At 45.0% G+C, this 12,836-nt stretch overlaps 1 protein-coding gene across 1 annotated transcript; it reads right to left on the minus strand.

Moving 5' to 3' along the window:
• Window positions 1–1,567: 1,567 nt before the first annotated feature.
• Window positions 1,568–6,751, minus strand: gmnc (geminin coiled-coil domain containing). The gene is made up of 5 exons (XM_084674809.1): window positions 6,650–6,751; window positions 3,572–3,737; window positions 3,294–3,373; window positions 3,103–3,219; window positions 1,568–2,951 (listed from the first exon to the last, which is right to left on the minus strand). The coding sequence occupies exons 1-5, from the start codon at window positions 6,749–6,751 to the stop codon at window positions 2,025–2,027; spliced, it is 1,392 nt and encodes a 463-aa protein (XP_084530935.1). The 3' UTR covers window positions 1,568–2,024.
• Window positions 6,752–12,836: the final 6,085 nt, after the last annotated feature.

Here is a 12,836-nt window from a genome sequence, read left to right on the forward strand (position 1 = left end):
CACTGACAGATCATTAAGGGTTAATGAGTAGCATGGCAGTGGGTTTGTGGTAGAAGCCAAGGGGGTCTCTTTGTTAATATTACACTCACCTTACTGAGAAAACCACACACATGGCGAAGACCCTTCAAAGGTGCTCAGTATTATTTGGCTACATTAAGGAACACAAACTGTTATCAATTTTATTCAGTCCATACACGTAAATATGAATTTCCACTGACAAGACATCCCCTCTCACACAGTGGCCATTTATGCATAAGAAGCCAGCTTACTTTCACAGATTTTAAGTGTTTGTGAACAGGCTTACTAATTGCTGGAGTGACTGGAGCTAAGAAAGCTTTGGAAAGACTGGGTTAGGAGTTAGTACTGACCTCTGAGGCCCTGAGGTGGTTAAAAATCAAAACAAGCGATAGTCTTTCAAATGTCTTCATTTATTTATTATAGTTAAACTTAGTCTGCATTCATGGATATGTATTCCCAATTACTAAAATAACATGTGGTTGGTAATAGATTGTAAAATATCTCAATAAAAGTGAGGTTTGAGATGAAACATAGGCTCCATATTACTTTTTAAAATGTTTAATTCTGCCTTTCTGTATCTTGGACTATGAAAGTCAAAGTGGAAGATAACCATTCTGGTGCACTGTGTACCTATACCAAAACTCTTCCTTTCAATAAAAAACATAGCATACCTACGCTTGAACCAGATTGTAAACAAAACAGACAGACGAGCCAATGTAATGGCCTTAAAATATTCTGTCATTTCACTTTTTCCTTTTTTTCCCCCGTCATCCCAATCATTCCAGTTTTTGTGAAATCACAGCAAATCTGTGTGTTTGGGGATGATATGATAGCTCCATTCTCTTTAGATGAAGTGGGGGCATATTGAGTTTCAGCAGGTAGGCCCACTTAATGATATCTCTGCCTGCCCGATACTCAACAAGCAAACAGAGGTCTATGTACCAGGCTCCTGCTTCAGGCTCTCATGCTGTTCCCAATCTGGTGTACATCTGCAGGGAGGCTTACTGTGTCATTAAGGACAGACCACTCACTCAGGCACCGCCATGCCCAACTCAGAGATCTAACTTGCCCTCAGCACCTCTCAGGTCTCCCGGGAGCCCTCGGTTGTGGTGGGGCCAAGGGGGTGTGGCTCATCCTTACCTGTGTGGGAGGATCAGGGTGGGTGTGTCTCTGGGGAGGTGCCGCCCCCTTTTGTTTTCAAGAAAGGGAACGACAACCACCGTGAAAATGTTGAGGAGACAGGTGCCATGTTGTGCACGTCAAGGATCCCCTTGGAACAAGAGTCAAATTGGGCATGGAATTTGCAATCTATTCATTAAACACCAGGTTTCTTTCTTTAACTCACACTGTGACACTGAGTCACATATATTAGTCATACAACAACTTAACAACTAGTTGTAAATCAGTATTTCTATTTTTTTTATGCGAATAAAACAAGTTTTACAAACCTGTCAAATCACACTGTCTACAATCTTAAATTCTAAACAAAATAGATGGAAAGAAAACAGGTTTGACTTTACTTTTACAAAGTGTATGAATCATCAGCAGGTCCCAGCTAGTTGCATTCCAGAAAACAATCTTACCAGCCACTGGCAGATAAGAGGCAGAGCTTGGTAATCAACAGAATTTGATTTTACCAGTGACATGTACATGAGTATAATCTTTTTTTTTTTTTTTTTTACACACTGAATTCCATAATGAGGAGAGTCCAGTTTTTAATAGCACATTATAAAACACAAGTAATATCAGAAATTATCACATGAAAAAAAAAGTTCAAAGTGCTCAAGGCTTTAGTAGGTACAGTACCGAGTGTAGGTCTACAACATTATACTGTTCAGTGTTGAGCTGTGCTAGTCCTTTAAGTCAGTTCTATCAGTTTGGTCTCATTTTAGTTCGTAGTGTTTTCAGCAGCATGACCGCTTTCCTGCGACTGTCATCCTCTTGTACAACCGCGGTTACCAAGAGACTGTCCAATGGCAGATACCTGTGGAACACCTCCTCCCTTCCTAGGAGGCTTGTATGGGAACCCAGGTGAAACTCCAGCCTCCCTGGCTGTGTCTGCGGACGAAAGCCTGCCCCTGATGGAAGCTGTGTGTCCTGACACTGCTGGAGGAGCTGAGGGACATGGTGAAGGCCACATCGGCCTGGCAGCGAGGGGATGGCTGGCAGCGAGGGGATGGGTGGCAGCGAGGGGATGGGTGGCAGCGAGGAGATGGCTGGCAGCGAGGGGATGGGTGGCAGCGAGGGGATGGGTGGCAGCGAGGCAGTGAGTCACGGTCTGTGGAGGGGGTGGGGAACCCTTGGCACTGGGGGCTGGGAGTGTGAAGCAGCCTCAGACCACCGGCTGAAGAGGAAGTGGCGACAGGCGTGAAGCGCTGTCTTTTCTCAGGTGACAAAGGGTCACCGATCAGTTGTGGCAAATGAGATGGTAAGGGTGAAACCTGGTAGATGGGGGTGACACGGGGACTTGATTGGACGGACGGCCCAGCGGCAGTGATATCAGAGTAGGAGTCTGTTGAGCAAGTGTAATTATTGACAGTGTCAAATGTAGGGATGTAGTTTGTGGAGGGTTCAATACAGGGACTGGAGCCAATAGCAGAGCTATAATTAGACGTGTCCTGGTTCTTTGTTTGACGCAGGTTATCAGAGTGCTCATTGTTGGGGCTGCGTGTGCAGACCGAGTCAAAGGAGGGGATGAAGGTGTACTCGGTGGACGTGTCGATGGTGTCTGCGTCCTTCAGACCCAGTGTCTGCAGGATCCAGTGATCCACGGACGCGCTGGTGGCGACGTCCTCGGACGAGCAGAATTCCAGAGAGAGATTCCGACAGGTGCGTTTCACCTGGGAGCCAATCAGCTGGCTTGTGCTGAGGTGCTGGAGCCCCTTGTCTACCTGCAGGGTCCTTTTTCTTTGCTTGTGAGCAGAGCGGAGCCTCTTTAGGAGAAGCACAGAGAGGTTGTTGTATGAGAGGCAACATCTCATCTCTATGAAATACAACAGTATACCAATGTATGGGAATGCTTTGATTATGATGTATTTCATAATTTATTATGATTTAATAATCATATTTATTATTATTTTTTACCTTAGATTGTTCCTCTAAGTTCTGCACATATGAGCAGTTAAGAAATTCCTTGAGTTTGTTGTTTTCCTCTTGGAGTCTTGCAAGTTCCTCATCTCTCTGTATAAGCGTATCTTGGAGCTTGGAAAATGCAAGATACAATCAGGGAGCATATAAAGTCAAATGTCAAATTTGCACGTGTTACTATTAAATACCTGTTTATTTCTACGCTGGTGTGGGGACATATGCTCACTCCTCGCGCTGTCTGGGGACGTCCCACAGCTCAAACAGGTGACTATGTTTAAAAGAAAACATGCAAAATAACCTATTGTGACAGTGAAATTCTCTATGATTTGTTACTTATACAAGAGGATAAAAGCACACTTGACAAAAGACTACATTGACAAGAATACTAGTGTTTCAAATGAAAACGTTTTGCATTGCTGTACCTAGCGCATTACTACAGAGTAAGATTTTTTTCCAAGAGATTTACCCAATGACTCGTGCTGGCACGTGTCCTTCGTTGGACTAGTGTCCCAAAAGGAGGCCTGTGTTTCCGTGGTAACGTCAACATTGTCTGTGGACTTTTGGGCGCGGTAAAGGCAGTTGTAGCGGTGGCCCCCTACAAAGCTCTGATCTTGGCACGTCAAAACAGTGCTCTGAAAAGCATGCAAGCACAAGAAAAGTAGTCAGTACAAAGTAAAGATATTTAACAAAAATGTCATTTTTAGATATGCCTAAAAATGTATCCCAAGAGATTCCCAACTTTTCCGGAGTTATTTCAATGAACCCATGTATCTGTCCCTCGATAATGATCTCCCTCTGTCAAGACACTGGCTACTGATGCATCGCTACTACTCGAACATCTTGGCTCAATTCTGATTTCCTAATTCAGTGATGTGGGGTGAGCTACTTCATCCGAAATCAAAGTGGACTTACAATAAAACACTTCGCATTAAACTAAACATGCATAAACTCGACTGAAAGGCTAGTGCATTCAAATGTCTCCACTGTTTAAAAAGTAGTCTATTTTCATACATCGACATTATGCTTATAAAATGTATTTTGATCTTTGAAATGTGACACTTACCATTGCGCAAACTGGGTCGTACTTTACTTTGCAGGGCGCGGACGGTAGGGTATTCCGGTTGGTCTTCAGCTCGAGTACGGCTGTTTTGTGTGTCGGGGTAATGAGTGCTTATTATCTTACATTTGCAGTTGTAGTGACGCCTCACTCTTGTCCCCCATTCAAGCAATCTGATTTGACCCAAAGCTGTCATACTTGTGACGTTGGGCTGAGACCGAATGTTTTAGTGAGGGGTGCCAACGATTACTACACACCGATTAAGTTGAATATATATCTTAATCATTTTGATAAGCCTGATTATTCCAAATAGTAATGCACCTGTCTTCGTTGAGTGACATGAGTTAATGTATAATCTATATGAGCAAAATGAATTTGCCAACATTGTAGTCTTGATTGTGGTGCAAAATAAATAATATGAATTGAAACATTGACATACATGCTGAAAGTGTCAAAAAAAGTAGTTAAAACGTTTCAAACATAGGTTGTTTATCAATGATCGATTACCTAAATAGCATCTTTACCTCATTCGTTGTTCACTCTCACATATTCCACCTCACCTGCTACTTTAGTTTGAAGTCTTTACATGGCAGGTGTCAGGCTGATGCACACAATATGTACATAAGACAGTACAAAAATATAAGGCGTCTCCTCAGTTATATACCTTATAATGATAATGCCAACCCGGGATAGTTCACTAGGATGATATAGTTGGCAGTGTGTGGGTGTATTATGTGTTCGGCTATTGTTTTCAGTGTTTCAGGAGAGAGGGAGGGATGCTTAGACAATGAAAACCTGTTCTTGTTTCCCCTAAGCTTTTCTTTGCTACGAGATGTGGGCAAGGGGTGGGTTTGTCCTTTCTGTCTTAATTGCAGGGATTTAAAATAACTTTGTAAATTGTTCTATGAGTTGTGAGCAGGGATTAAGTGGTGTGGGGGTTAGTGAGAAGGTGGAGGAGTGGTGAAGAAGTAAAGGGGTGGTTAGAAGGTGGAGGAGTGGTGAGATAAGTAGGTGAGGCTTGGTGAGGACTTGGGGGTGAGGTGAACACATACATTGGCCATGTATAACTGAGCTAAACATATTAAATTAACTTATTTAAGGTACTAATCATCTGCACCACAAGACTGACGCGTTAAACCAGCCTATAAAACATATTGCAGGCAAATAGGTCATAATTAAGGTGGTTGCTACATTCTGAATTTAGTGTGTGTGTGTTTGTTTGTGAGCCCTTGTGTAGGGTACCCTGGACACCTTGTCCAGACAGGGGGAGTGGAGGGGTATTTTGTGATGCCCTGTGAGCCATGCTTCTCAACTCTGTAGTTGTTCTCCATTGTTGGCAGTAAGCATTCTGCTGTCAGGAAGCTGTGTGCTAATCAGTCATATCCTTTAGCACTCCCCTCCCTCCTCCGTTTCCTCGCCCCACGGTGGCCTTCAGCTGCCAGCAGCTACTTGGGTAGGACCCCCCTGACTTCAAGCAGTTGGGCAGTTAATTGCTTTCACTCTGGGGCAGTAATGAGTGTACAGGTGGAGTACCTGGGAGTCTATCCTTGTAGCTCTGACACAGATGTCTACTTTCCCAGTCCGGTCTTCACCCCCCACAGAGAGCTTTAATGACAGGAGGCTGTCAAAAGAGGACTTGTCGGGCAACAACCATCCATACTTACAGCCTACAGCCTGTTTTGCCTCAGCATGAGGCCCATGCCAAACAAAGGCGTCCTGTATAAACTGTCAACATATAACCGTTATCAAAATTCAGAGACACTAACACTGAATGCGTAAATCTGACATATACCAACAGGAATTTAACGTCTTAGGATGTCAAGTAAACCATTTTAAAGATGACATACGATGATGATATGCGTCATCATGTGCATGAAGAAACTAGGTATTTCAGTAAAATTTGGGGTCAACACATTTTATTTCTCTTCAAAGTCAACAATTCACTTCTCTTTGGGGCTCACTTGTAAAAGACAGGCCAGTAGCTCCCTTTGCACGAGCCACCTTTCAATTGTTTCGTTCAATTACATAGTATTATATTGTCCGTCAAATAAACAAATCTGGCTATTACATTACCCAGTCATTCTTTCTTAGGCCTGTCTAAGCACCTGTGGAGCCTGCCTGGCACGCTTGACTTCTTTGTAGGGAGCCTCTTAACTCTGTGTTGGTGTTAAGTGTTAACCCCCCCCCCACACACACACTCCTCCTGATAGGACCATATAGGATTATTAACGTTTATCCCCAGCGACCGTGTCTGGATATTACCTACCAGGGCTGCGGCCGGAGGCAGGTCTGCTATCCGCCAGGCCTGCTAAGCTCTGACATTAACAATGGCGGCCTGCTGAGAGCTCTCCAATTAAGTCTTGGTCAGAGAGAGACAGCCCCAGTCCAGATTCTGACTTCTCGTCCCAGACGGACCAGACCAGATGCCTGGGCGTGCAGAAGGGCCTCTCTCCCTCTGTGGTGTGCCAGAGGCAAACATGAGGCTACCTTAAACGGATCCTTTGTGCGGAGCTGGAGATCTCTGTTGGTTCCTGCGGGACGTGTGCCAGGCCTGCTCCCTGGGGCTGCATGCTGCTGCTCCGCCGACATCAAAGGAGAGATAACCTGGCAGGTTCTGTCCAGGCAGCTCAAGGAAGTGAGGCTGTTCTTTTTCACCCTCCCTAGCACACTTTACTTCCTGTTGAGGTCGGTGCAGGATAGATAATGTCTCACAAAGTACAATGTCCGACCATGGAGTTTCTGGATGGAATGTGTATCTCACTGCCATCTCTCTTGAATGTCTAATTTAAAGCACATATGTTGAGCAAATGTGTTTGTAAACATGCATTTGTCATCCATGTGTTGACACCAGTTGGTGATAAACCTCTACCTAACATTACCTGACAGAGCTTTAGCAGAGAAGGCTGCCAATTAAACTGAAACAGGATGGAAAATTCCTTCTAGGCTCGTGTTACAATCTTGGTGGAGACAAAACAATTCTTAAGTGAAAATGAATCCTTTCTCAACTCAAGGCCCCCGGTCACCTTCATACCTTTTACATAAACTAAATGTGGACAGACAATAGTGTCACATATCAACTGGCAGCAAGTCCCCTTCGGTTTCTCAACAATGGCCTATCATTAAGGGGCCTGACTGTTGAGGTGACCTCAACCCACTATAGTACAAGGATACATCAGAGAATAGCAAACGTGTGTTTCCGCGAGTCTTTGAGTTCCAGCATGGGACAAAGCGCAGTTAGGGACTAGTGGGGCATGAAGTATGAGATGCGATATTTCCTGGGAGGCTGGTCTGTGGAGCGGGTCCAAAGCAGGCTTTGTATGAACCCCACCCACTATGAGTGTGGGTAAGGGTTACTGGATATGTTCTCTGTGGAGGGAGGATAGGTTGCAGTGTACTTCTATTGGGGCGTGATGCCCCCACATGAATCACAGAGTCCTCTTGCATATATACTTTGCAATGTCTAGAATGATAAATTGAGGTGAATGACGAAAAAAAAAAAACGTACATTCAGAGATCTGTAAACGTATTACAGCAGTTTACCGTGGAATGTTTGAGTTCACACAGTCCTGCTGGTTCATGCAAACGATTTGGTCAATAGTCATCAAAAGCATCAATGCTGTATTTATTTATTTTTACGTCTAATTTTACTAACAAAAGTCATTGTCGGAAACTAGATTATGTGCAATCTGGTCTTCATATTCCTGTTTGTGCCAATTTATCTAATTTAGCAACGTTTTCTTCTTTATTCATGACTTAGTTTCCATGTAACACAGGACTCTGCAGGAGGTGCATGTGTAATCTGTTCTAATCCCACTAGGAATCCACGTCCCTAAATCTCTCTTCTAACTTTTCATTATTTCCATATTAGCTCATACTGATCATAACAGTCTAAATAAAATAAATAAATAATAATAAAGCACTTTGTAGACGCATACAGTTTCAGTCCTACAGAACTTCTAGTTTCAATCGGGGAGGCTGGAGCTGTCGTTAAGGCTACATCAAAAAACAAAATTTCTTACAACTGAACTACTGCAATTGTTCACACTTAACCGGTGGGGACCTTACCCTCGCTGTTACTGTTATTTGTCCCTCCACATTCTCTAATCCTACTTTCTTCTCTCCCTGCTGACCCCTGCCAGCCCTTTGGCACAGCCCGAAACTTACATGCGCTAACTTGGAGCACTGATTTGAAACTCTGGATATCTGTTTTTCTGTATGTTTTTTTGTTGTTGTTTTTTTTACCTCAATGCACAGCTGTGTCCAGCCTCTGGTCTGCACCTCACCGTGTCTCCGACCATCTCTAGAGGAGGGGATCCCTCACTGAATTGCTCCTCCCAAGATTTCTTCAGTTTTTTCTTGTGTTCCTTGAAGGGATGGGTTGGTTTAGATGCAGTTATAGCCACAAGATAACAATCATTTGACAATTATTCCAGATCTGATTGAATAATGAAATTATTATTAGCATTATTATTATCATTACAGCACATCATTACACTATTGCTGCGATATTTACTTAATGGAGGGTTAGGTTTAGAGTCCTCAGTTCTGTTCAATTTCATGCTCTGTCACCTGCTCCTATGTGCCACCTAGCGTTTGAGTGTTTCACTTGCAACTCATTTCGACTAGGAGGAGGAAATTCAGGTTAGTTTCATGTCTGGTTTTGATATTGTCTCTGGTGGCAAAGTCATGGTCTGCATAGCGTGTGTGTTAGGGTGGAGGGGGTGGAGGGCTGGGGTTATAAATAATAGGCTGTCAGAGCTAGTGTTTACTGCTCATTACTGTGCTGGCGTGGTCCTTGTCAATAGCCGGAGCCTGAGGCGTCCTAGCGGCCACTTGTCTGCTTTTGCAATGCAAATTTGCCCCAGTTGTAAAGAGACAGGAGGAAACTAGCATGGAAGACATTGGTGGCTTACGTACATGATGACGGCCTCTGTCACGCATGCAGGCTTCGTGGGGTTCAGCTCATCACCAGGTACATCAGCATTTCCCTCTGTACTCTTATCATTATCAACACCATGTATTTATACATTTCAGATGAATAGACCTCCACAGTGCTCAGTCCTGTCATGTCCAAGCGCTCAGTACATTACATTACATTTAGTCATTTAGCAGACGCTAAATAGCAGACATTCCCCCCGAGGCAAGTAGGATGAAGTGCCTTGCCCGAGGACACAACGTCATTTTGCACGGCCGGGAATCGAACTGGCAACCTTCTGACCTTCTAGTCCAATTCCCTAACAGCTCAGCCAACAGCTCTGTGGTCCTCTGCGGCTGTACCCCACAGTATCCTGCCGCCCCTTTCCTTGTCTTTCCATGGCACTTGGAAACACTGTTCATCGCATCGGAAAAACACGCATAAAAGCCGGGCTGTACCTGTGATCAGACGATGGGAATCGTCAGTCTTCTCACATCTGGTAGTGAGCAGGCGCTGCACAGGAAGCTGCCGGGGTTTGCTGGGAAATTGGAAGGGGGGCTATTTTCTTTGTCCAACTGTGTCCCCTTCTTGTTTACCCAGTAATGAGCGCAATCACACACCTCAGTGGTCTCCCGGAGGTGCCGTCCCGTGAGCGCCCCGCTGAAACCCCGGCCCCGACACACCTAAACCTAGTACCAGAATTGTTCACACTATAAATATCTATACTATATTATACTATACTATAATTTTACATTTAGTCATTTAGCAGACGCTATTATCCAGAGCAACTTACAGTAAGTACAGGGACATTCCCCCCCAGGGCAAGTAGGGTGAAGTGCCTTGCCCAAGGACACATCGTCATTTCGCACGGCCGGATTCAAACCGGCAACCTTCTGATTAATAGCCCGATTCCCTAACCACTCAGCCATCTGACCCACTTTGGTTGACAGAGAAGGAGAATCAGAAAGAGAGAGAAAGCAAGAGAGAGAGCCACCCCCCCCCCCTCACTGTGAGGCAGCTCCCCAGCCCCATAGTGTCTTCCAACAGCACAATTACTGGAAAAAGGGCGAATGTGTATAGTGTTAATCATCCTCCTAGAATGGAGGAAGTGATGCGCACCATGGGAAAGGGCCCCAACGTTCTGAAAACACAATTTATTTTGTGCTCACGGCAACTCCAGCGGCCAAGCACCTCGCCAGGCCGCTGTCCGGCTGGAAGCCTGGGAGGGGTCGTCATGAGGTCGTCAGAAGGTCAGGTAGAACTCTTCTGCTAAGAGAGCGGGGGGACCGAGCATCTAGTCAATGATGTTATTTAGTCTGATTCAGAACACTGTATCATTGGGCTGGGCCAGGGTCTTATAGTCATTCTATCTCCACTCAGTTCTACTGCAGAAGACTGTAACAAGGAGCCAGGGAAACACACACATGGTTTTGCTCTCAGACCCTAAAACAACAGCCTGAGAAAGACATTCTGCTATATCTGCCGTGGAGAAGACTTAAACAAAAGAGCAGTCTGTCTCTTGGCTTCCCATCCGATCAGGTTTCCCTCTCTGTGTCTTCTCGCACAGCTGCAAGTCACTTTCCTCCTGTACTCTCAGACGCAGGCTCACACAAGGAAAACGAACTCAGCCAGGACAACTGTATGTGGACGAGGAGAAAAGCTGGTTTGATTTGAGCAGATCTCAGGCTGATGTAATTGTACTTACATTGAAGTACTGTAATGACATATGCATCGTATGTTCAGTACAGGTTGTTAAATGTACCTGTGAAATCAACCCCACAAAAGCAAACATTATCAGAACTGGGGGGGGGGGGGAGTATTTTCCTCTGTCTCTACTCGTCGCCAACACCCATACGCCAGGTAAGCTTCCCACCATTATCCTATGAGCTCCCTGTCATTTTATTTTCCAGCTCAGGGAATGTTTGTGCGTTTGGGAAATGTGTTTCAACCCCTGGCTGGCTGTGGGGTCACAGTTCAACATCCTGATCAAGGTGACTCCGCCTGGCACTTGTCCCCTGTTCATTGACTAGCTGATTTTTTGACCTCAGTTCCTTAACTCCCTCAGCCCTGCTGCCTTAGCAACAGCAAGTTAGGGTTGCATGACATCATGATAGAGATGATGGGGGTGGGGCGGGGCGGGGGGGGGGGCTTGGAGCGATTTTTCCGACATTATTAGAGTGTTAGTGGTGTCATTATTAGCACAGGTGTGTTTTCTCAATGACTAAATTCTTCTGCTGGTGAAAGGATCCTCTCAGAGCCCACAAGGGGATGAGACAGGGCGTTTCCAGCCCTCCTTAAATGTGGTTCCTGTTCCTGTCCTGTCCCCCTCTTGTGCAACACCCCTTTAAACAGGCCACAACACCCCCATCTCCCAAATGAGATCCATGTTGTGCGCAGGCCTCTCTGCGGAACCTTCACCTAGGCTTCTTTATTTTTTTTACAGGGGGAGCACACATCGGAGATCAGGAAATGGCCGCTTACATTATTTAATTAGCAGAGGAGGAGTGCTGAGAGGTCAGCCTCCATTCAGAGCAGAAACTCTATCCACTCATTGATTCTATAAAAAGCACAGGAGTTGTGTCAGAGCAACACACAGAGCCCAGGGTGCACCCCCCCTTTCTGTCTGCCAAAAGGCTATAGCCATCTCCAAGGACTATCATTCGATATATCATACTTTGCAAAACATGTGTATGCATATTTGTGTTTGCAAATACATTGGGTAAAACCTTCCATCTTTTTTTGGGGGGGGGTGAATGTTTGAAATACAAAGGTTGAAGTAGAGAGGAAGGTGTACGTGTCTGTAAACATGCGTGTTAAAATGTGTCAGTGTGCCTGAACATAGCGTGTTTGAAAAAGTGTGTTTCTGTAAGCGTGAATGCTTCGGTTGCTGGGAAAGCCATTAGGTGTAATTGAAGTGCTCCAATAAGTGAGCATTAACCTGCCAGTCGTGGATGTTTGGGCTACATTTTTAGGCGGAATCAATGGCTCCTTAAGATCTTTGTCAGAGACATTGATCAGTTCCTTCAGAGTTCCATGAGTTCACCCAACATCCCACCACCCTGCTCAATCATGTTCAGCACGCACACACAACACTTTGTACACTGGCAGCCGTTGTCTTGACAGTTAAGCAGACATATGCCTGGAATTCCACACTGCATGCATGGCATACTGACACTAATTGTACACACAGTCATGTAAATACCCTTGATTCCACTCTGCTGGTTACATACTTGAGAATTGTGGCTTGTCCCTGTAGACAAGTCTCCCTTTCTGTAACCTCAAGACTCTAAAGCGGAACCTCGCAGATATCATCTCTGTAAGTGCAGAAACAGGCTTCCTTTCCCTTATTAACCGTTTTAAACCGGAAATCCAAGTCCTTCCGATATCCTGACACCTCCAGGAATCGTTGGATATTTATACTGCAGACTCTTTCACGGGCTTTTGTGGCAGTTTATCATGAGTTGCTGAATCCCAAAATAACCTGTGTTATTGAAGCGGCTGGTGGTCTATTTGTTTTAGAAGAAAGAGAAGGAATTAACTGGATTTGTCACATTGTCTGAAATGGGGCTTCTCCAGGGCGCCTTGTTTCTGTCTTACAGTGAAAACTAAGAAGACAGACAGACAGACCTCCAGTATGTCCTCTCTGAGGGGGTTTCTGTGGCTGCGATACGTAGATCCACCGGCTTAACTCAGCCAGGCAGACGTGAGAAGCCTTGAGCTGGTTTGATATTTCACCGGATGATTTAGGTCATGAGGGTC

The sequence above is a fragment of the Hypomesus nipponensis genome, chromosome 15 (assembly GCF_054491055.1).
Source record: "Hypomesus nipponensis isolate SF chromosome 15, ASM5449105v1, whole genome shotgun sequence".
NCBI lineage: Eukaryota > Metazoa > Chordata > Actinopteri > Osmeriformes > Osmeridae > Hypomesus > Hypomesus nipponensis.